This window comes from Salmo trutta, chromosome 5 (assembly GCF_901001165.1).
Source record: "Salmo trutta chromosome 5, fSalTru1.1, whole genome shotgun sequence".
Taxonomy (NCBI): domain Eukaryota; kingdom Metazoa; phylum Chordata; class Actinopteri; order Salmoniformes; family Salmonidae; genus Salmo; species Salmo trutta.
In genome coordinates, this window is record NC_042961.1 from 6,312,749 (window position 1) to 6,338,051 (window position 25,303).

Genomic DNA, 25,303 nt, shown 5'->3' on the forward strand with positions numbered 1-25,303 from the left:
AACATTTTTCACTGTGCAGCATCCCTGCCAAAGCCCATCGCTGTTTTCCTTGCCTGTCTTTGTTCCTTTATCGATTGCCCCTCCTCTCTTTCTCTCATTGTACACTGTGGTGTACCTACATGGCCAATCTCTATACAGAGATACGCAGGCAGCTAACTCGTACTGTCCCATTCCTGTGATGCTCCCACTCTGTCACTTTAATCTCTGTTCTCCAAGCAGGCCTAGAGCCTTGTCATCAGAACAGAACTCTATGTCCATTCTCCTCCTCTCTCATCCTCCTCCTAATCAATAGACAGACACTTCAAACATTCAAGGGGCTTGTGCCCCCTCCTCCTCCTCACTAATCAATAGACAGACATGCAACCAAAAAACCACAGAGGCTGAAGGAGTCGGTGTTTTACTTTCTGGACCAGCCCAGGGCTTTGAAATGAATGTATTGATTGGTCTAGACACTGCCAAAATCTATCACTCATCTCTCTCACTCTCGATTTCCCTTTCTCTCTCTGTATCTCACACTCTTGCTCCTTCTCTCCCTCTTCTCTCCTTTTTCTCTCTCCTCCCTCACTTCTCCCTCTCTCCTATTTAAAAAAAAAAGTGTTTGTGTAATGATGATGTTTCCCCAATAAAGGGTTTTGTAAATTCCAATTCTCTATCTCAGTATGGGTCAGTGAATATGAAGAACAAGACAGTGGAGGAGATGTATGTAGAGATGCTGAAGCCGGCCGAGACGGTTTCACTCAGAGTCCAACAACGACCTGACGACTTCAACATGGTCAAAGACACACCGGGGGACGGCTTCTATATCAGGTACACACACACGTCTCCAAAATGCCTGTTTCATGATGCACCAGTGAAGCCCATGGAGAGGAACTCTCTCTTCATCTAAAGCAATTATGTCCCACATCCAGGAGAATTATCCTCTGTTACACTATATAGATAATGTCTGTTTATTTATATATATATATATATATACTGCTCAAAAAAATAAAGGGAACACTTAAACAACACATCCTAGATCTGAATGAAAGAAATAATCTTATTAAATACTTTTTTCTTTACATAGTTGAATGTGCTGACAACAAAATCACACAAAAATAATCAATGGAAATCCAATTTATCAACCCATGGAGGTCTGGATTTGGAGTCACACTCAATATTAAATTGGAAAACCACACTACAGGCTGATCCAACTTTGATGTAATGTCCTTAAAACAAGTCAAAATGAGGCTCAGTAGTGTGTGTGGCCTCCACGTGCCTGTATGACCTCCCTACAACGCCTGGGCATGCTCCTGATGAGGTGGCGGATGGTCTCCTGAGGGATCTCCTCCCAGACCTGGACTAAAGCATCCGCCAACTCCTGGACAGTCTGTGGTGCAACGTGGCGTTGGTGGATGGAGCGAGACATGATGTCCCAGATGTGCTCAATTGGATTCAGGTCTGGGGAACGGGCGGGCCAGTCCATAGCATCAATGCCTTCCTCTTGCAGGAACTGCTGACACACTCCAGCCACATGAGGTCTAGCATCGTCTTGCATTAGGAGGAACCCAGGGCCAACCGCACCAGCATATGGTCTCACAAGGGGTCTGAGGATCTCATCTCGATACCTAATGGCAGTCAGGCTACCTTTGGCAAGCACATGGAGGGCTGTGCGGCCCCCCAAAGAAATGCCACCCCACACCATGACTGACCTACCGCCAAACCGGTCATGCTGGAGGATGTTGCAGGCAGCAGAACGTTCTCCACGGCGTCTCCAGACTCTGTCACGTCTGTCACGTGCTCAGTGTGAACCTGCTTTCATCTGTGAAGAGCACAGGGCACCAGTGGCGAATTTGCCAATATTGGTGTTCTCTGGCAAATGCCAAACGTCCTGCACGGTGTTGGGCTGTAAGCACAACCCCCACCTGTGGACGTCGGGCCCTCATACCAGCCTCATGGAGTCTGTTTCTGACCGTTTGAGCAGACACATGCACATTTGTGGCCTGCTGGAGGTCATTTTGCTGGGCTCTGGCAGTGCTTCTCCTGCTCCTCCTTGCACAACGGCGGAGGTAGCGGTCCTGCTGCTGGATTGTTGCCCTCCTACAGCCTCCTCCACGTCTCCTGATGTACTGGCCTGTCTCCTGGTAGTGCCTCCATGCTCTGGACGCTACGCTGACAGACACAGCAAACCTTCTTGCCACAGCTCGCATTGATGTGCCATCCTGGATGAGCTGCACTACCTGAGCCACTTGCGTGGGTTGTAGACTCCGTCTCATGCTACCACTAGAGTGAAAGCACCGCCAGCATTCAAAAGTGACCAAAACATCAGCCAGGAAGCATAGGAACTGAGAAGTGGTCTGTGGTCACCACCTGCAGAACCACTCCTTTTTTGGGGGTGTCTTGCTAATTGCCTATAATTTCCACCTGTTGTCTATTCCATTTGCACAACAGCATGTGAAATGTATTGTCAATCAGTGCTGCTTCCTAAGTGGACAGTTTGATTTCACAGAAGTGTGATTGACTTGGAGTTACATTGTGTTGTTTAAGTGTTCCCTTTATTTTTTTGAGCAGTGTATATATAGACAGACAGACAGACAGACAGACAGACAGACAGACAGACAGACAGACCATATGTATGTGTGTATATATATTTATATATATATATATATACTACCGTTCAAAAGTTTGTGGTCACTTAGAAATGTCCTTGTTTTTGAAAGAAAAGCACATTCCTCAACTGGCAGCTTCATTAAATAGTACCTGCAAAACACCAGTGACTCTGGGATGCTGGCCTTCAAGGCAGAGTTGCAAAGAAAAAGCCATATCTGTCTGGCCAATAAAAAGAAAAGGTTAAGATGGGCAAAAGAACACAGACACTGGACAGATATGTCTGTGTGCCTCTGTCTGTCTGTCTATGTCATGTCTGTCTGTATCTGTCTGTCATGTCTGTCTGTATCTGTCTGTCATGTCTGTCTGTATCTGTCTGTCATGTCTGTCTGTATCTGTCTATGTCATGTCTGTCTGTATCTGTCTGTCATGTCTGTCTGTATCTGTCTATGTCATGTCTGTCTGTCATGTCTGTCTGTCTGTCTATGTCATGTCTGTCTATCTGATGTCTGTCATGTCTGTCTATCTGATGTCTGTCTGTATCTGTCTATGTCATGTCTGTCTATGTCATGTCTATGTCATGTCTGTCTGTCTGTCTGTCTATGTCATGTCTGTCTATCTGTCTATGTCATGTCTGTCTATCTGTCTATGTCATGTCTGTCTATCTGATGTCTGTCTCTGTATCTGATGTCTGTCTCTGTATCTATGTCATGTCTGTCTCTGTATCTGTCTATGTCATGTCTGTCTCTGTATCTGTCTATGTCATGTCTGTCTCTGTCTATGTCATGTCTGTCTCTGTATCTGTATCTGTCTATGTCATGTCTGTCTCTGTATCTGTCTCTGTATCTGTCTATGTCATGTTTGTCTGTCTCTGTATCTGTCTCTGTATCTGTCTATGTCCTGTTTGTCTGTCTGTCTCTGTCTGTATCTGTCTGTCTGTCTGTATATGTTCTGTCTGTATCTGTCTCTGTCTGTATCAGTGTGTCTATCTTTCTGTCTGTATATGTTCTGTCTGTATCTCTCTGTCTATCTGTGTCTGTCCGTCTCTGTGTATATAATCTCTATAGTAAGATTTATAGCTATCGTCTGATATTATTTATTACCCAAGACACTACAGAATTAAATAATATTTAGCAAATGATATGCATTCAATAATTATGGTCAGTTCAGCTACCATCTAGCCCCACTACGCAACCAGCTACCATCTAGCCCCACTACGCAACCAGCTACCATCTAGCCCCACTACGCAACCAGCTACCATCTAGCCCCACTACGCAACCAGCTACCATCTAACCCCACTACGCAACCAGCTACCATCTAGCCCCACTACGCAACCAGCTACCATCTAGCCCCACTACACAACCAGCTACCATCTAGCCCCACTACGCAACCAGCTACCATCTAGCCCCACTACACAACCAGCTACCATCTAGCCCCACTACGCAACCAGCTACCATCTAGCCCCACTACGCAACCAGCTACCATCTAGCCCCACTACGCAACCAGCTACCATCTAGCCCCACTACGCAACCAGCTACCATCTAGCCCCACTACGCAACCAGCTACCATCTGTCTCACTACGCAACCAGCTACCATCTATGTCTCACTACGCAACCAGCTACCATCTAGCCCCACTACGCAACCAGCTACCATCTATGTCTCACTACGCAACCAGCTACCATCTAGCCCCACTACGCAACCAGCTACCATCTATGTCTCACTACGCAACCAGCTACCATCTAGCCCCACTACGCAACCAGCTACCATCTAGCCCCACTACGCAACCAGCTACCATCTAGCCCCACTACACAACCAGCTACCATCTAGCCCCACTACACAACCAGCTACCATCTAGCCCCACTACACAACCAGCTACCATCTATGTCTCACTACGCAACCAGCTACCATCTAACCCCACTACGCAACCAGCTACCATCTAGCCCCACTACACAACCAGCTACCATCTAGCCCCACTACGCAACCAGCTACCATCTAGCCCCACTACGCAACCAGCTACCATCTAGCCCCACTACGCAACCAGCTACCATCTAGCCCCACTACGCAACCAGCTACCATCTAGCCCCACTACGCAACCAGCTACCATCTAGCCCCACTACACAACCAGCTACCATCTATGTCTCACTACGCAACCAGCTACCATCTATGTCTCACTACGCAACCAGCTACCATCTATGTCTCACTACGCAACCAGCTACCATCTAGCCCCACTACGCAACCAGCTACCATCTAGCCCCACTACGCAACCAGCTACCATCTAGCCCCACTACACAACCAGCTACCATCTAGCCCCACTACACAACCAGCTACCATCTAGCCCCACTACGCAACCAGCTACCATCTGTCTCACTACGCAACCAGCTACCATCTAGCCCCACTACGCAACCAGCTACCATCTAGCCCCACTACGCAACCAGCTACCATCTAGCCCCACTACACAACCAGCTACCATCTAGCCCCACTACACAACCAGCTACCATCTAGCCCCACTACGCAACCAGCTACCATCTGTCTCACTACGCAACCAGCTACCATCTAGCCCCACTACGCAACCAGCTACCATCTATGTCTCACTACGCAACCAGCTACCATCTAGCCCCACTACGCAACCAGCTACCATCTAGCCCCACTACGCAACCAGCTACCATCTAGCCCCACTACACAACCAGCTACCATCTAGCCCCACTACACAACCAGCTACCATCTAGCCCCACTACACAACCAGCTACCATCTATGTCTCACTACGCAACCAGCTACCATCTAACCCCACTACGCAACCAGCTACCATCTAGCCCCACTACACAACCAGCTACCATCTAGCCCCACTACGCAACCAGCTACCATCTAGCCCCACTACGCAACCAGCTACCATCTAGCCCCACTACGCAACCAGCTACCATCTAGCCCCACTACGCAACCAGCTACCATCTAGCCCCACTACACAACCAGCTACCATCTATGTCTCACTACGCAACCAGCTACCATCTATGTCTCACTACGCAACCAGCTACCATCTATGTCTCACTACGCTACCAGCTACCATCTAGCCCCACTATGCAACCAGCTACCATCTAGCCCCACTACGCAACCAGCTACCATCTAGCCCCACTACACAACCAGCTACCATCTAGCCCCACTACACAACCAGCTACCATCTAGCCCCACTACGCAACCAGCTACCATCTGTCTCACTACGCAACCAGCTACCATCTAGCCCCACTACGCAACCAGCTACCATCTAGCCCCACTACGCAACCAGCTACCATCTATGTCTCTTCATCTGTATAGTCAGAGGGAAGGTGCTGGAGCTGAGCACAAACTGACCTTTGGCTTTTTCTTAGGTTCAGATGGACATATGGTTCAGGATTGTAGTTCTCGTTGAGTGTACGTTCTAAGTTTTAGGTTGAAACTCAAAATCAACTGCCCATTTTTCCACAAAGGCTTGTCCTTGATTTGGTTAACACCACCTGGTAATTTGTTCCTGAGTATACTGTATATACTGCAAATCAGTTTCACAAAACATAGATACTCATAACTATCCGTGGTCTAGAAAGTGGTTAAGGTCCCAGTCCAACTGTTTTTGTTGTTGTGATTCTGTGTTCTGGAAAATGTATCAGTCTGTTCCATGTCACCTTTTTGCCGAACCACGCATGGTTCCCAACCCATATCTCCACAGATGGCCAGGTTTGGAGTCAGTTTGTGAACACCAATAAAGCAGCGGATTGCTCTGTTCTGAACATTGTTACAATTAGTATCCTGTCTGTCTACGAATGGTTTACATTCAGACAGAAAAACAGAGGAGACTTGCCCTCTCCATTAGCCCCTGGTTAAATTCCTCTGTAGAGAGTTTGCGTGTGTTTGCATGTGTGTGCACGAGGCAGACCGGGACAGCTCATAGACTACAGGCTGTGGATGAGTGGATGTGTGTGCACGAGGCAGACCGGGACAGCTCCTAGATTACAGGCTGTGGATGAGTGGATGTGTGTGCACGAGGTAGACCCGGGACAGCTCCTAGATTACAGGCTGTGGATGAGTGGATGTGTGTGCACGAGGCAGACCGGGACAGCTCCTAGACTACAGGCTGTGGATGAGTGGATGTGTGTGCACGAGGTAGACCCGGGACAGCTCCTAGATTACAGGCTGTGGATGAGTGGATGTGTGTGCACGAGGCAGACCGGGACAGCTCCTAGATTACAGGCTGTGGATGAGTGGATGTGTGTGCACGAGGCAGACCGGGACAGCTCCTAGACTACAGGCTGTGGATGTGTGTGCACGAGGCAGACCGGGACAGCTCCTAGATTACAGGCTGTGGATGAGTGGATGTGTGTGCACGAGGCAGACCGGGACAGCTCCTAGACTACAGGCTGTGGATGAGTGGATGTGTGTGCACGAGGCAGACCGGGACAGCTCCTAGACTACAGGCTGTGGATGAGTGGATGTGTGTGCACGAGGCAGACCGGGACAGCTCCTAGATTACAGGCTGTGGATGAGTGGATGTGTGTGCACGAGGCAGACCGGGACAGCTCCTAGACTACAGGCTGTGGATGAGTGGATGTGTGTGCACGAGGCAGACCGGGACAGCTCCTAGACTACAGGCTGTGGATGTGTGTGCACGAGGCAGACCGGGACAGCTCCTAGACTACAGGCTGTGGATGAGTGGATGTGTGTGCACGAGGCAGACCGGGACAGCTCCTAGACTACAGGCTGTGGATGTGTGTGCACGAGGCAGACCGGGACAGCTCCTAGACTACAGGCTGTGGATGAGTGGATGTGTGTGCACGAGGCAGACCGGGACAGCTCCTAGACTACAGGCTGTGGATGTGTGTGCACGAGGCAGACCGGGACAGCTCCTAGACTACAGGCTGTGGATGAGTGGATGTGTGTGCACGAGGCAGACCGGGACAGCTCCTAGACTACAGGCTGTGGATGTGTGTCGGTCAGAGCAGGTGTTCCTTGTTAGAAGTCTGTAAGAAGCTGACTTGGTGTCCCAAATGGCACTCTGTTCCCTATATAGTGCACTATTTTGAACCAGGGCCCATTGACAAGTAGTACACAATGTAGGGAATAGAGTGCCATTCGGGATGCAATCTGAGTCTCTGCATGGCAGCAGCTGCCTGCCAAAGTCACACAGACCGTGTCAGGATGTCCACCCCCAACCCTGACACGGCCTTCACACGCACAGATACATGCACACACACAGCCCCAACCCTGACAGGGCCTTCACACAGATACATGCACACACACAGCCCCAACCCTGACACGGCCTTCACACGCACAGATACATGCACACACACAGCCCCAACCCTGACAGGGCCTTCACACAGATACATGCACACACACAGCCCCAACCCTGACACGGCCTTCACACAGATACATGCACACACACAGCCCCAACCCTGACACGGCCTTCACACAGCCCCAACCCTGACAGGGCCTTCACACAGCCCCAACCCTGACAGGGCCTTCACACAGCCCCAACCCTGACAGGGCCTTCACACAGCCCCAACCCTGACAGGGCCTTCACACAGCCCCAACTCTGACAGGGCCTTCACACAGCCCCAACCCTGACAGGGCCTTCACACAGCCCCAACCCTGACACGGTCTTCACACAGCCCCAACCCTGACACGGCCTTCACACAGCCCCAACCCTGACACGGCCTTCACACAGCCCCAACCCTGACACGGCCTTCACACAGCCCCAACCCTGACACGGCCTTCACACAGCCCCAACCCTGACACGGCCTTCACACAGCCCCAACCCTGACACGGCCTTCACACAGCCTCAACCCTGACACGGCCTTCACACAGCCCCAACCCTGACACGGCCTTCACACAGATAGACAGACACACAGATACGCTGAGAAAAAGAGCTATGGGGCTCCAACCTTAGTGGGCTGGACTTTAAAGGGGAATAGGTACGCATGCTCGCTCACATAGGAGCACACACACTAACCCTCTCTCCATTCCACCCCTCCTCTCGCTCTTCCCCTCTCCGTACTTCCCCCTCCATCTCTCTAGAGCACTTTATGAGCGGACTGCTGAGGCAGAGCTGGACCTGAGTTTTCAGAAGGATGACATTCTCTATGTGGATGATACTCTACCAAAGGGCAGCTTCGGCAGCTGGATGGTCTGGCAGCTGGATGAGAACGCACAGCGGATCCAGAGAGGACAGATCCCCAGCAAATACATGTAAGAGACACACACACTACTAAGTTATTAGCTGATACCAGTGAGTCTCTCCCCATCATTTGGGTAAGTTCCGTGTGTCATGACGAGTCTTGTGTGACTATATTGTATGTGTCTGTGCAGGATGGACCAGGAGTTCTACCGTAGACACAGTATGACAGAGCTGAAGGATGACAAGGACAGTAAGAGTCTTTCTGCTGCCGCCAGGAGATCCTTCTTCAGGAGGAAAAACAAACACAAACGCAGCAGCTCCAAAGACGGCAAGGAACTGGTGGCCCAGGACGCCATTAGCACAGACTCCATACCATTTCTAGAGGGTGAGGGGACACACACCTTTACATGGACAGAGTATTAGGCTGTCGTGTGTAACGCTACCCCACTAACTGATTCGGTTGGGTGTGTGTGTGTCTCTCCCCCTCAGACTGTGTGAGCCTGGCGTACCAGCGGGTCCAGAAGGTAGTGTGTGTTTCCTCTAGGCCGGTCGTGATCCTCGGCCCTCTCTCAGACCCCGTCAAGGACATGCTGGTTAAAGAGTCCCCCGGGAAGTTCTGCAGATGTGTCCTGGGTGAGTAAAGTACAGCAGTACCACAATATAATACTGGTTGAGTAGAGTACAACATATGGTACCACAATATAATACTGGTTGAGTAGAGTACAACATATGGTACCACAATATAATACTGGTTGAGTAGAGTACAACATATGGTACCACAATATAATACTGGTTGAGTAGAGTACAACATATGGTACCACAATATAATACTGGTTGAGTAGAGTACCACATATGGTACCACAATATAATACTAGTTGAGTAGAGTACCACATATGGTACCACAATATAATACTGGTTGAGTTGAGATCAGCACCGTATTCAGACCCCTTCACTTTTTCCACATTTTGTTACAATACAGCCTTATTCAAAAATGTATTAAATAGTTTTTTTGCTCAGCAATCTACACGCAATACTCCATAATGACAAAAAAGTATTATTGGATATGACGCTACAAGCTTGGCACACCTGTATTTGGGAAGTTTCTCCCATTCTTCTCTGTAGATCCTCTCAAACTCGGTCAGGTTGGATGGGGAGTGTTGCTGCACAGCTATTTTCAGGTCTCTCCAGAGATGTTCGATCGGGTTCAAGTCCGGGCTCTGGCAGTGTGCTTCGGGTCGTTGTCCTGTTGGAAGGTGAACCTTTGCCCCAGTCTGAGGTCCTGAGCGCTCTGGAGCAGGTTTTTATCAAGGATCTCTCTGCACTTTGCCTCGATCCTGACTGGTCTCCCAGTCCCTGCCGCTGAAAAACATCCCCACAGCACGATGGTGCCACCACCATGCTTCACCGTAGGGATGGTGCCAGGTTTCCTCCAGACGTGATGTTTGGCATTCAGGCCAAATAGTTCAATATTGGTTTCATCAGACCAGAGAATCTTGTTTCTCATGGTCTGAGAGTCCTTTAGGTGCCTTTTGGCAAACTCCAAGCGGGCTGTCCTGCCTTTTTACTGAGGAGTGGCTTCTGTCTGGCCACTCTACCATAAATGCGTGATTGGTGGAGTGCTGCAGAGATGGTTGTCCTTCTGGAAGGTTCTCCCATCTCCACAGAGGAAATCTAGAGCTCTGTCAGTGACCATCGGGTTCTTGGTCACCTCCCTGACCAAGGCCCTTCTCCCTCGATTGCTCAGTTTGGACGGGCAGCCAGCTCTAGGAAGTGTCTTGGTGGTTCCAAACTTCTTCCATTTAAGAATGACTGTGTTCTTGGAGACATTCAATGCTTCAGAAATGTTTTGGTATCCTTCCCCAGATCTGTGGCTTGACACAATCCTGTCTCTGAGCTCTACGGACAATTCCTTCAACCTCATGGCTTGGTGTTTGTTGTGACATGTACTGTGAAGTGTGGGACTTTGTATAGACAGGTGTGTGCCTTTCCAAATCATATCTAATCAATTGAATTTACCACAAGTGAACTCCAATCAAGTTGTAGAAACATCTCAAGGATGATCAATGGAAACAGGATGTACCTGAGCTCAATTTCGAGTCTCAATTCAAAGGATCTGAATTCTTATGTAAATAAGGTTTTTCATTTTTTACTTTTTTTTAAATAAATTTGCAAACATTTCTAAACCTGTTTTTGCTTTGTCATTATGGGGTGATGTGTGTAGATTAATGAGGCTGTAACGTAACAAAATGTGGAAAAAGTCAAGGTCTGAATACTTTCCGAATTCACTGTAGTGCACTACTTTTGACCGCAGCCTTATGTGCCCTGTGGATGGGGTGTCATTTGGGACACATTGTCCTATATGCACTCCAAAAGAAAAGCATACATAATAATATATTATTGCCTACTGATGATTGCTTGTCATTTTATCGAACAGAATGGGGTTTAGTGTGTAGCCCTTGTCATTTTATCAAACAGAATGGGGTTTAGTGTGTAGCCGTTCTTGTCATTTTATCAAACAGAATGGGGTTTAGTGTGTAGCCCTTCTTGTCATTTTATCAAACAGAATGGGGTTTAGTGTGTAGCCCTTCTTGTCATTTTCTATTTCTTTGGTTAGACTACTGGGTTGTATTCATTAGGATGAACAGTCTCTGACTTCTGTCTGTGTGTCTTCCTCAGAGGTGATGAAGGCATCCCAGCAGGCTATAGAGCGTGGAGTCAAAGACTGCCTCTTCATCGACTACAAACGCAGGAGTGGCCATTTTGACGTGACCACCGTGGCCTCCATCAAGGAGATAACAGAGAAGGTACAACATCAGGGCTGATCTAGCAGCAGTTTCACCTTTTAGATAATAGTGAATAAAATTATTTGAACGGGGGTCAGATCCTCGTCTCTTATCAAATTAAAGTGTTCCCCTTAGTTATTTCAGAATAAAGTTAGATGTGGTCAATTAAAAGCTTATTTAATGTCACCTCAAAAGCAGTCTTCAGGTTTTTCATTTCTCACAATTTACAACTTTCTGTCTTAATAGACGTCGAGTCTCTTGCATTTGATCCTTTCTGAAAGCAGCAGCAGCATGTTGGTCCTTTCTGAAAGCAGCAGCAGCATGTTGGTCCTTTCTGAAAGCAGTAGCATCATGTTGGTCCTTTCTGAAAGCAGCAGCAGCATGTTGGTCCTTTCTGAAAGCAGCAGCAGCATGTTGGTCCTTTCTGAAAGCAGCAGCAGCAGCATGTTGGTCCTTTCTGAAAGCAGCAGCATGTTGGTCCTTTCTGAAAGCAGCAGCAGCAGCATGTTGGTCCTTTCTGAAAGCAGCAGCATGTTGGTCCTTTCTGAAAGCAGCAGCAGCATGTTGGTCCTTTCTGAAAGCAGCAGCAGCATGTTGGTCCTTTCTGAAAGCAGCAGCAGCATGTTGGTCCTTTCTGAAAGCAGCAGCAGCATGTTGGTCCTTTCTGAAAGCAGCAGCAGCATGTTGGTCCTTTCTGAAAGCAGCAGCAGCATGTTGGTCCTTTCTGAAAGCAGCAGCAGCATGTTGGTCCTTTCTGAAAGCAGCAGCAGCATGTTGGTCCTTTCTGAAAGCAGCAGCAGCATGTTGGTCCTTTCTGATAGCAGCAGCAGCAGCATGTTGGTCCTTTCTGAAAGCAGCAGCAGCAGCATGTTGGTCCTTTCTGAAAGCAGCAGCAGCAGCATGTTGGTCCTTTCTGAAAGCAGCAGCAGCATGTTGCTTGTCATCCCAGTCTTCTCTCTCTCCTAGAACAGGACTGAACTGAGATGTCCTCTTCTCCCTCTCTTAGGACTGTCACTGTCTGCTAGACATCGCCCCCCACGCCATTGAGAGGCTGCACAGCGTTCACATCTACCCTATTGTCATCTTCATCCGCTACAAAAACGCCAAGCAGATCAAGTAAGTAGCCAGCCACACCATCCTCTTCACGGATTTTCAGTGTTATAATCATTCTAGATCTTTTAAATGTTATGTTCCATTTTACGAGATCCCAGGTCTGAGATGAAATAATTCCATGGAGACGCATCTTTAGTGTGTTTTGTCCATTTGTACTTGGTGGTTGAGTTCACGGAAAGCTTTTGTGGGTGTGTCTCTGTCTGGGTGTGTGTGTGCGCGATGGTCCCCCGGGTGAGTAACTAATTGGAGAAATTAATGGGATGTAAAGGGATTCAGCAGGAACAGTATAATAATAGCAGTATAACGCTAGCACAGTCAGAAATCCCTAGGCTCCTTTTCTTTTTGACTACTACCACACGCACACTGAGAAATCCCCTGGCTGTATCCGAATGTTATTTGATAACTTCTTCTCCTCCTTGACCAGTCGGTAATGAAAAGGTTGGATAGATTTCCTCTACCATGAGATTCCCCCGGCAGACACATTGCCGGGGGAACTTTATAGCCTAATATTTTATTGGTCTTTACTTTCCTAAAACAGTTATTGTCCACCTCATGGTTCAACTGTCAGCGATTTGAGCACTAAATGCATCAGGGCATTTCATGCATAGGCTTAGGCATTTAAAAAAAGCTTTTTTTAACCTTTTATTTAACTAGGCAGGTCAGTTAAGAACAAATTCTTATTTACAATGATGGCCTAGGAACAGTGGGTTAACTGCCTGTTCAGGGGCAGAACGACAGATTTGTACCTTGTCAGCTCAGGGATTTGAACTTGCAACCTTTCGGTTACTAGTCCAACGCTCTAACCACTAGGCTACCCTGCCGCCACTAGGCATCCACTGTATTATATTGTATTTGTGTGTAAATACATTTGAAGTTGGAAGTTTACATACACTTAAGTTGGAGTCATTAAAACTAGTTTTTCAACCACTCCACAAATGTATTTTTAACAAACTATAGTTTTGGCAAGTCGGTTAGGACATCTACTTTATGCATAGCACAAATAATTTTTCCAACAATTGTTTACAGACAGACAAATATTTGCATATTATTAGTAGATTTGGATAGAAAACACTTTGAAGTTTCTGTTTGAATGATGTGAGTATAACAGAACTCATATGGCAGGCAAAAACCTGAGAAAAATCCAACCAGGAAGTGGGAAATCTGAGAATTGTAGTTCTTCTTTTTAAACCCTATCGAAACTACAGTGTCTGTGGGTTCACGTTGCACTTCCTACGGCTTCCATTGGCTGTCAACAGCCTTTAGAAACGTGTTTCATCCTTCTCCTGTTACTGGGCAGAAAATTTGAGCTCAGTCAATGAGTGGACTGCCTGGGACCAGTGAGTTGTTTACTGCGCAGGCACATTTGGCGCGCCGCTCCTTCTTTTTCCTCTGTAATGAATACGCTATTGTCCGGTTGGAATATTATCTAAGTTTTATGTTAAAAAGACCCTAAGGATTGATTGTAAACAATGTTTGACATGTTTCTACGAATGGTAATGGAACTATTTGACCTTGTGTCTGGATTTACGCTTGCGCGTTATGCCTTTTGGATAGTGATCTGAACGCACGAACAAAACGGAGGTATTTGGACATAAATATGGAGTATTTCGAACAAAAATAACATTTCTTGTGGAAGTAGGAGTCCTCGGATTGCATTCTGACGAAGATCAGCAAAGGTAAGAGAATATTTATAATACTAATTCTGAGTTTGACTTAAATGTTTAGTTGACCCCAGAACTTGGTGGGTATCTGTATAGCTTGCTTTGATGGCTGAGCTATGTACTCAGAATATTGAAAAATGTGCTTTCTCCGTAAAGCTATTTTAAAATCTGACACAGCGGTTGCATTAAGGAGAAGTATATCTATAATTCTTGCAATAGCTGTTGTACATTTTATCAACGTTTATGATGAGTATTTTTGTAAATTGATGTGCAGTTTTGGTGGGAATACATTTTCTGAACATCACGTGCCAATGTAAAATGGGGTTTTTGGATATAAATATGAATTTTATCAAGCAAAACATACATGTATTGTGTAACATGAAGTCCTATGAGTGTCATCTGATGAAGATCATCAAAGGTTAGTGAATATTTTAGCTGTATTTTTGGTTTTTGTGATGCATGTCATTGCTTGGAAAATGGCTGTGTGGTTTTTCTTGTGAAGTTGATGTCCTAACAATCTAATTTTATGCTTTCGCCGTAAAGCCTTTTTGAAATCGGACAATGTGGTTAGATTAACGAGAAGTTTATCTTTAAAATGGTGTAAAATAGTTGATTGTTTTGAGAAAATGAAATTATGAGATTTTTGCTGTTTTGTATTTCACGCCCTGATATTTCACTGGCTGTTGATAGTGTGTATCGCGGGTGGGACGCTAGCGTCCCACATAGCCCATAGAAGTTAAACAGCTTGGAAAATTCCACAAAAATGATGTCATGGCTTAAGTAGCTTCTGATTAGGCTAATTGACATCATTTGAGTCAATTGGAGGTGTACCTGTGGATGTATTTCAAGGCCCACCTTCAAACTCCGTGCATATTTGCTTGACATCATGGGAAAATCAAAAGAAATCAGCAAAGACCTCAGAAAAGAATTGTAGACCTCCACAAGTCTGGTTCATCCTTGGGAGCAATTTCCAAACACCTGAAGGGACCACGTTCATCTGTACGAACAATAGTACGCAAGTATAAACACCATGGGACCACGCAGCCGTCATACCGTTCTGTCTCCTAGAGATGAACGTACTTTGGTGCAAAAAGTGCAAATCAATCCCAGAACAGCAAAGGACCTAATGAAGATGCTGGAGGAAACGGGTACAAATTATCTATATCCACAGTAAAACGAGTCCTATATCAACATAACCTGAAAGGCCGCTCAGCATGGAAGTAGCCACTGCTCCAAAACCACCATAAAAAAGCCAGACTACGGTTTGCGTTTGTACTTTTTGGAGAAATGTCCTCTGGTCTGATGAAACAAAAATAGAACTGTTTGGCCGTAATGACCATCATAATGTTTGGAGGAAAAAGGGGGAGGCTTGCAAGCCGAAGAACACCATCCCAACCGTGAAGCACGGGGGTGGCAGCATCATGCCATGGGGGGTGCTTTGCTGCAGGAGGGACTGGTGCACTTCACAAAATAGATGGCATCATGAGGTAGAAAAATTATGTGGATATATTGAAGCAACATCTCAAGACATCAGTCGAGAAGTTAAAGCTTGGTCGCAAATGGGTCTTCCAAATGGACAATGACCCCAAGCATACTTCCGAAGTTGTGGCAAAATGGCTTAAGAACAACAAAGTCAAGGTATTGGAGTGGCCATCACAAAGCCCTGACCTCAATCCCATAGAAAATGAGGAATGGGCCAAAATTCACCCAATTTATTGTGGAAGGCTACCTGAAACGTTTGACCCAAGCTAAACAATTTAAAGGCAATGCTACCAAATACTAATTGAGTGTATGTAAACTTCTGACCCACTGGGAATGTGATGAAAGAAGTAAAAGATTAAATAAATCATTCTCTCTACTATTATTCTGACATTTGACGTTCTTAAAATAAAGTGGTGATCCTAACTGACCTAAGATGGGAAATCTTTACTTGGATTAAATGTCAGGAATTGTGAAAAACTGAGTTTAAATGGATTTGGCTTAGGTGTATGTAAACTTCCCACTTCAACTGTAAATGTGCGTGCGTGCGTATATTGATTTTACTGAGTTACAGATCATATGAGAAAATCAGTCAATTGAAATAAATTCATTAGGCCCTAATCTATAGATTTCACATGACTGGAAATATAGATATGCATCTCTTGGTCACAGATACATAAAAAAAAAATGGGCCTCACAATGGCCCAAATTGCCATCGATAAAATGCAATTGTGTTCATTGTCCATAGCTTATGCCGGCCCATACCATAACCCCACCGCCACCATGGGGCACTCTGTTTACAACTTTGACATCAGCAAACCTCTCACACAGACAACGCCATACTCATGGTTGTGAGGCCGGTTGGACGTACTGCCAAATTCTCTAAATGATTTTGGAGGCGGCTTATGGTAGAGAAATTACATTCAATTCTCTGGCAACAGCTCTGGTGGACATTCCTGCATGCCAATTGCACGCTCCTTCAAAACTTGATACATCTGTGGTGTTGTGTGACAACTGTACATTTTAGTGGGCCTTTATTGTCCCCTGCACAACGTGCACCTGTGTAATGATCATGCTGTTTAATCAGCTTCTTGATATGCCACACCTGTCAGGTGGTTGGATTATCACTTTACGTTGGGTTTACATGTTGGGTTTACATTATTAAGTGTATGTATGTAAATACAAATAAAGTAATTAAAAAGGAAAGAAGAGAAGGTTAGTCCTGGCCCCAGAGAGCTAGAGATATGCCGGCGGCATGCAATAACACCGACATGCATTTCTTTGTCAGATTGTTACGGCGTCTGCTATATAGATATAGACATACAGAAGGAGGTTAATTCTTACATTTTCTCTCCAAAGATTTTGTATAAAGATAAGCATTATATTGTTAGATTATAGGAGTAACTCTGGTAGGTCTGAAACACTTCCTCACCTCAAGTTCAACTGTTGGAGTTAGTAGGAGCGCCGGTCTGCACTGCCTTCATATCATGCCTTTATATCATAGGCCTGCAGTATAACAGGCTAATAATAGCCACACCACACAACTTTTACAAAAGTAAGTCAAGCCATTGTTTATAGGGAAAACAAGAGGAGGCTATTATGTTGCGGCAAACACAGCATTACAGTTAGAACTTAATTTGGCCAAAGAAAATGGCTGAACAGAATTAAACAAAACACTTGCGAACTGGTTTAAACCTTCACAATACTCTTTGTCCTCAAACAGGAGTAATAATCAGATTAAATCGGGTACGTTTTTTATCCAGCCGTGAAAATACTGCCCCCTATCCATAACAGGTTAAATCTACAGAATGGTAGCTCTCCAGGAACAGGGTTGGAGGTTAAACCTACAGAATGGTAGTTCTACAGGAACAGGGTTGGAGGTTAAATCTACAGAACGGTAGTTCTACAGGAACAGGGTTGGAGGTTAAACCTACAGAACGGTAGTTCTACAGGAACAGGGTTGGAGGTTAAACCTACAGAACGGTAGTTCTACAGGAACAGGGTTGGAGGTTAAACCTACAGAATGGTAGTTCTACAGGAACAGGGTTGGAGGTTAAACCTACAGAATGGTTGCGCTCCAGGAACAGGGTTGGAGGTTAAACCTACAGAATGGTAGCTCTACAGGAACAGGGTTGGAGGTTAAACCTACAGAATGGTAGCTCTACAGGAACAGGGTTGGAGGTTAAACCTACAGAATGGTAGCTCTACAGGAACAGGGTTGGAGTGAAAACCTACAGAACGGTAGTTCTACAGGAACAGGGTTGGAGGTTAAACCTACAGAACGGTAGCGCTCCAGGAACAGGGTTGGAGAGCCCTGCTATAATTTGACTTTTTTTCTTCCAACTTATGAGAGAAGATGATTCTGTGTTAGTGGAGGAGTCATTCTTGAATGCGGTGACATTTGCATCAATTTTTGCCACCATTTTAAAACACTTTAAAATGGCGTAGTTTCCTCTACTACATATTTTTATGCATTGTTTAAAGTTTTTAGGGGAGCAAATTGGTTTGTCCCAGGACTGATGAGTAGAGTTGTAGTGACATGGGGATTTAGATGTATCTATTATTTAGTAGTTATATTTTACTCAGACAAACCTCTTTTCCCAGAAGTTGGCAATCTTAGGCCCTAAAAATTGTCAAAGACTCCAGCCACCCTAGTCAAAGACTCTTCTCTATGCTACCGCATGGCAAGCGGTACCAGAGCGCCAAGTCTAGGTCCAAGAGGCTTCTAAACAGCTTCTACCCCCAAGCCATAAGACTCCTAATGGCTAATCAAATGGCCACCCAGACTATTTGCATTGACCCCTCGCCGCCGCCACTGCTGCTACTCTGTTTATTATCTGTGCATAGTCACTTTACCTCTACCTACATGTATATATTATCTCAATTACCTCAACTATATTATCTCAATTACCCCCGCACATTGACATTGTACCAGTACCCCCATGTACATAGCCTCGTTACTGTTATTTTATTGTTGCCCCTTAATTATTTATTTTTAATTTAAAAAAAATATTTTTTATTATTATTCCGTTTTATTTTAGTAAATACTTTCTTAACTTATTTTTCTTAACTGCATTGTTGGTTAAGGGCTTGTAAGTAAGCATTTCACTGTAAAGGTCTACACCTGTTGTATTCGGAGCGTGTGACAAATATCATTTGATTTCTACAGTGTGATGAAACGAACGAATGAATGATTTAGGTCCACTCAAGTTACGGTATTAAGACTGAACAGGATGTGCTCTTAGGCCTACAGCTTAATGGTGGTTATACAAGGCTGCTATACTAAGCCTACTAATGATATTGATAATTACTTATCATAATGATGGTCATAATAGTAATAATAACAAGGAGGTCAAGAAAAAGGATAGTTATAGGCTATATTATGATGAATTATTCTGACAATTTGAAAAAGTGTAAACACAATAAATGATAAGAAATAAGATGCAGTTCTAACAAAAAGTATAAAGTCTTTATTACAGCAAAGATTAAAAACAGCTGAATTTGTGAAATAGTTTTTCCAACATGTTGTGGTTGCGTGAGGCTTGGCGATCACGGAATCAGTAGGCTGATAACGTGAACAATCACAGGCAACAGAAGCAGGATCTGTCTTATTACTATAGATATCTGTGGATGATTGATAAAGCCGGGCACAAATGACTGCCTCGCCTGGTTCACCAACTACTTCTCAGACAGAGTTCAGTGTGTCAAATCGGAGGGCCTGTTGTCCGGACCTCTGGCAGTCTCTATGGGTGTGCCACAGGGTTCAATTCTCGGGCCGACTCTTTTCTCTGTATACATCAATGATGTCGCTCTTGCTGCTGGTGAGTCTCTGATCCACCTCTACGTAGACAAAACCATTCTGTATACTTCTGGCCCTTCTTTGGACACTGTTAACTAACCTCCAGATGAGCTTCAATGCCATACAACTCTCCTTCCGTGGCCTCCAACTGCTCTTAAATGCAAGTAAAACTAAATGCATGCTATTCAACCGATCGCTGCCTGCACCTGCCCGCCCATCCAGCATCACTACTCTGGACAGTTCTGACTAAGAATATGTGGACAATTACAAATAACTAGGTGTCTGGTTAGACTGTAAACTCTCCTTCCAGACTCACGTTAAGCATCTCCGATCCAAAATTAAATCTAGAATCAGCATCCTATTTCGCAACAAAGCATCCTTCACTCATGCTGCCAAACATACCCTCGTAAAACTGACTATCCTAACGATCCTTGACTTTGGCGAAGTAATTTATAAAATAGACTGCATCCAATTTATTGAGTAGAGTGTTGGAGGCTATCACAGTGCCATCCGTTTTGTCACCAAAGCCCCATATACTACCCACCACTGCGACCTGTGTGCTCTCGTTGGCTGGCCCTCGCTTCATATTCGTCGCCAAACCCACTGGCTCCAGGTCATCTGTAAGTCTTTGCTAGGTAAAGCCCCGCCTTATCTCAGCTCACTGGTCACCATAGCAACACCCACCCGTAGCACACGCTCCAGCAGGTATATTTCACTGGTCACCCTCAAAGCCTATTCCTACTTTGGCCGCCTTTCCTTCCAGTTCTCTGCTGCCAATGACTGGAACGAATTGCAAAAATCACTGAAGCTGGAGACTTATATCTCCCTCACTAACTTTAAGCATCAGCTGTCGGAGCAACTTACAGATCATTGCACCTGTACATAGCCCATCTGTAAATAGCCCAACCAACTACCTCATCCCCATATATATATTTTTTTGTTGTTGCTCATTTGCACCCCAGTATCTCTACTTGCACATTCATCTTCTGCACATCTATTACTCCAGTGTTTAATTGTAATTATTTTGTCACTATGGCCTATTTATTGCCTTTCCTCTCTAACCTTACCTCATTTGCACAGAGTGTATATAGACTTCTCTATTCTGTTTTTGACTACGTTTGTTTATTCCATGTGTAACTCTGTGTTGTTTGTATCGCACTGCTTTGCTTTATCTTGGCCAGGTCACAGTTGTAAATGAGAACTTGTTCTCAACTGGACTACCTGGTTAAGGTGAAATATTTTTTTTACCTATTAGGCTATTGATTATATACCTAATTGAAGTTTGTTTCCCCACTTTTCTTAGACATTTTAAGGCAAGGGCTGTTTTCTCATCTCCTCATTCTGCTGCTGCCTCTGCCGCATTGTTCTCAACACCAATATGCTGGTTAACTTTGCTATAATGCAACATGGTCTAGCAAAAGGATAAGAGCGTCTGCTAAATGACTAAAATGTAAAAGGCACCAATTCAACAGAGCACAGATGTTTCAGAACCACGGACAGCGATCACTAGAATTTATGCCAAGGCGCATTGAAGCTATTCTGGCGGCTCATGGTGGCCCAAAACCCTATTAAGACACAATGTTGGCGGTTCCTTTATTTTGGCAGTTTACCTGTATGTGTTGGTAGTGAGGCTGTGTGTTATTACTCTATATTGGTTTGTCTGTGTTAGTAGTGAGGCTGTGTTAATACTCTGCACTGGTTTTCTCTCCTCAGGGAACAGAAGGATCCAGTGTATCTGCGGGACAAGGTCTCTCAAAAACATTCCAAGGAGCAGTTTGAGGTTGCACAGAAGATAGAGCAGGAGTATAGCACATTCTTTACAGGTTGGTATTCAACGCATGTTCCACTCTCTGTTTCCCTTTGGCTGTGTGTGGATGAGTTTGTGCATACGTGTATGTGGCTTCGTGTGTCATTTTCTAACCTAGTTAACCCTTCCCTTCCTGTATCTTTCCAGGTATTGTCCAGGGCGGCACTCTGCCCTACATTTGCACTCAGATCATAACTATAGTTGACCAGGAACAGAGTAAGGTCCTGTGGACTCCCCTTGGCTGCCCCTAGAGGGTGGAGGCCACCACTGCACCCTTCTACCCTAGAGGGTGGAGGCCACCACTGCACCCTTCTCCCCTAGAGGGTGGAGGCCACCACTGCACCCTTCTCCCCTAGAGGGTGGAGGCCACCACTGCACCCTTCTCCCCTAGAGGGTGGAGGCCACCACTGCACCCTTCTCCCCTAGAGGGTGGAGGCCACCACTGCACCCTTCTCCCCTAGAGGGTGGAGGCCACCACTGCACCCTGTTGCACTGCGCCTCTCCCTCTCCACAACAAACACTACAAAACCTTCCACACTATACCAATAGGTACACTACAGTAAGCTACTACACATGTAAACTAGATCTTTTTGTTATTGTTTTTAGGGTGTTGATTTGTACCTTAACCAGAGCCTTTTCTTCTCTGTGTAATCTGTAGCAGGTTGGTAGAACTGACAGGTGGTGTTACACGTCATTTGGTCTTCCCTAAGGGTTTTAAGGTGGTGTTTCTGAAAAGCTGCATTGTAAGCAGCCTTTTACAGTTACGAAATGAGTGCGTATTGTTGTTAAATGTTCTGCTGGAATGTGTTAGACCCCCTGACCCAGAATCAGCCCTTAAATCAAACCTGTGTATCAAATGACATCACCCTGTTTTACACACCCCGTTCAATGACTGACAACTAATAATGTGGAATAATAATAACTGTGTGTGCGTATGAATCGTGTGGGTACGAGTGAGAGAGAGTAATATTATTGATGAATTGTAATGACTTTGTTGGTTGGATTGAAACATGGTCTTTAGTATGAAGTTGACGCCATAGAAACGTTACCTGTAGAACAGATAATCCTCTCCAAGCGATATGTCTTATCGGTCTTCTGTCAAAAATATTTTATCCAAAAGGCGATTTTGGATTGGTCAAATCAAACAATATTTTACAGCTTTCAATCAGACCAAACTTCGGTGTGCATCACATGTGTAACTGTGTCAATAAATTAAATTGAGTGTATAGCAAAGCAAAAGCCATGTAAATCACACATGGCAGTAGCGAATGGTGTCTGGTCTACTCGTTGCGTTTCTATGGTCACTGCACGTGAGTGGACAGTTTACGGGCTTATCGGAAGTGCCTTCCGTCGGAGACAGGCCCCCATTCCTTACCCTTTCGGATCTGATGGAACAGGATAAGTAGAAGCAATATGGCGATAGAACCTCCCCACTGCCCATTGGAAGGCTAGCTGGAGCCATCACCATGCTGTTCACACCCATCTGTTACCTTCAGATCTGCAAACACCATGAAGTTAACACTAGGGTTGCAAAATTCCCTGATGTTCCTGAAATCCCAGTTGGAGGATTCCCGGAATCGGGAGGTGAATAAGCAGGAAATCCGTAATCCGTCAACCAGGATTTCCGTTAAACCAGGGATTTTATTGAAAGTTCACGGAATTTTGCAACCAAAGTTAACACTATAGGTCTGCAAACAAACTATAGAGCAGGGTTTCCCAAACTCGGTCCTGGGGCCCCCCCAGAGCTTTTTTTGGGATGAGACAGTACAGAGCGTATGACAATGGCAAGGTTGTGAGGGTAGGCCAGACAGCGACCACCTCAGAATACACTCCAGGGCTAGACAGACCACTGTCTCCATCACATATCTATCTGTCACATATTTAAAGACAATATAGAGAATATATATATATATATATATTTGTGTGTGTGTACATGCCTCACAGGGGCCTATGGACAGTATGCAGATGAATTATTCTATAGTACATGTATTTCAACTAGTTCTCAGGCCTGTGGAAGTTCAGTAGTCATGTCTTAGCAGGTATTTGCATGTTTTTGTCTTTGGTTGTCACCTTTTTTAAATGTACTCGCAAACCAGAATGACACCATGGAGCAAATATATATATTTTTTCTTATTCCATAATAAAACCATTTAAATGTTAGTGATTATTATTTTTTTCATTGTTATTTCATGTATTTTTTATTTTGAAATGTTTTATCTAAGAGGCACAAACACATTCTCCTGCATCCTAATGTGCCAAAATCCAGTATGTCAGTTTGATCTTTTTTATTTCTGTTTTGCACTTGTTATTCTGTGGACCTTAACAAATAGTTCCTAGGTTTCCCAGTAGACGTTATAAATAAATAGGTACTATATCATTTTTACTAACTAATTCACATTTTAAATGTATCACATTAGTTCCATACATTTCATTGATGGCCTTTTTACTCTTTAATAATCTTGATTAGAAAACAACAGACAGAATGCTCCTCCATATTTGCATTCTCGCTGAAGAAGGGACTTAATGCACAGTTTTTCAAAGGAAAATCAGATCTGAAGTTTGACTATTGGGCTGTATAATAGGCATATTAAGTACAACTGTAATATACCTTTTTTGTAGTAGGTAGAGATGGTTTAAAATGAGGGATGCCATGTGAAATGGTTGTATTTCTAAGAAGAATGACAAGCTGCCCGGTACTGTTCTGCGGTTTTATTTTTACTTTCTTTGAAAAATAATGTGATATGTATCAAATGTTGAGACATTAACATTAGAATAAAAGTCATTTTCTCTATCGCAATTACATGGCTTCTGTGTCAGACTCATTACTGGGGACTTACACTTTGCGAGACTATCAGCAACCTAGCTGCAGTCATTTTCAATGGAAGAAGACGCGAGGAGCCCCAGTGAGCTAGCTACCAGTGTTCAAGGTTTCAAAAGGTTATGCAAATTTCAGCGACGTGACTGCACAACAGCCAATCGGGAGAGTGCAGCTCTTGCAAGAACGCGTTGACATTGGCTAACAACCAAACTGCCATTTGCATGCTGTTAAGGATACAACCACCTGTGTAGATCTCAACAACTTGATCGATGATTATCTCTGCAAGTGGGAGTCATCAGTTATTTGTGTCTCGCTATCTCTCCCTGTTCTTGAATGAGTTAGTTGGCAACGTTGTTTCATTCAGTACTAGGAAATACTAAACGTAGACCACTTAATACTGTTCAGTCATCCCCTTTAGAAATAGAATACAGTAGTTATTGTTCATTTTGCATTGAAAAGGTACCCAACCAGACACCACGCACAGTTGCCTAAAGGACAGCTTTGGCCCCTGATGGTCTGGCAGCTAGATGAGAACGCACAGCGGATCCATAGAGGACAGATCCACAGCAAATACATGTAAGAGACACTGCACAGAGGTTTATTTTGATATAAAGCAGGAAAATGCAGTGTTTCGCATTTTGAAATATGATGCCCCTTAAAGCTGTCGCCCTTCAGAGATGCACTATAATGAAAAAATTCTACTTTACCTGAAAGCAGCAGAGTACACGACATGGCAGTTAAAACCAACATCCATCAATTTTTCTGTGCAGAGAATGAGAAGGCAGACCGTATCTCTGGATCACTGTAGAGAGATTCGGCCTCGCCTCAGAAATGACACAGCGCGCTACACTTTCCTCTGCATTCAAACCGACATCCCTAATCAAGATGTACTAGTAGAGCAACAATCAACCAGGTTTTCCACTCTTGGCTGACATCACAGAGACAGGACTTTCACCTGTCCAGTCCTCTGACTTCTCTCCCATCAGTATACAGGATGGGAAGAAAGACAATGTTAGAGAACAGGGTCATGTTATTTTACTGAAGGACTTTGTTCTGGCCAACGGTCTTGCTAACACTGTCATCAAATGGTCTACACTGATCATTATCATGGATGTAACAATGA

The 25,303-nt window shown here is 44.9% G+C and overlaps 1 protein-coding gene across 4 annotated transcripts in view; it reads left to right on the plus strand.

Annotated features, from left to right (window-relative positions):
* LOC115193574 (disks large homolog 5-like) overlaps window positions 1-24,162 on the plus strand; it is a 112,172-nt gene extending 88,010 nt beyond the window's left edge. For all 4 annotated transcript variants that reach the window (XM_029752329.1, XM_029752327.1, XM_029752328.1 and 1 more), the window contains 8 exons: window positions 659-807; window positions 8,621-8,791; window positions 8,912-9,105; window positions 9,210-9,353; window positions 11,397-11,524; window positions 12,510-12,619; window positions 21,269-21,378; window positions 21,510-24,162. In XM_029752329.1, coding sequence (XP_029608189.1) covers window positions 659-807; window positions 8,621-8,791; window positions 8,912-9,105; window positions 9,210-9,353; window positions 11,397-11,524; window positions 12,510-12,619; window positions 21,269-21,378; window positions 21,510-21,613 — 1,110 coding nt within the window. In that variant the 3' untranslated portion in view covers window positions 21,614-24,162. The remainder of the gene's footprint in view (window positions 1-658; window positions 808-8,620; window positions 8,792-8,911; window positions 9,106-9,209; window positions 9,354-11,396; window positions 11,525-12,509; window positions 12,620-21,268; window positions 21,379-21,509) is intronic.
* Window positions 24,163-25,303: the final 1,141 nt, after the last annotated feature.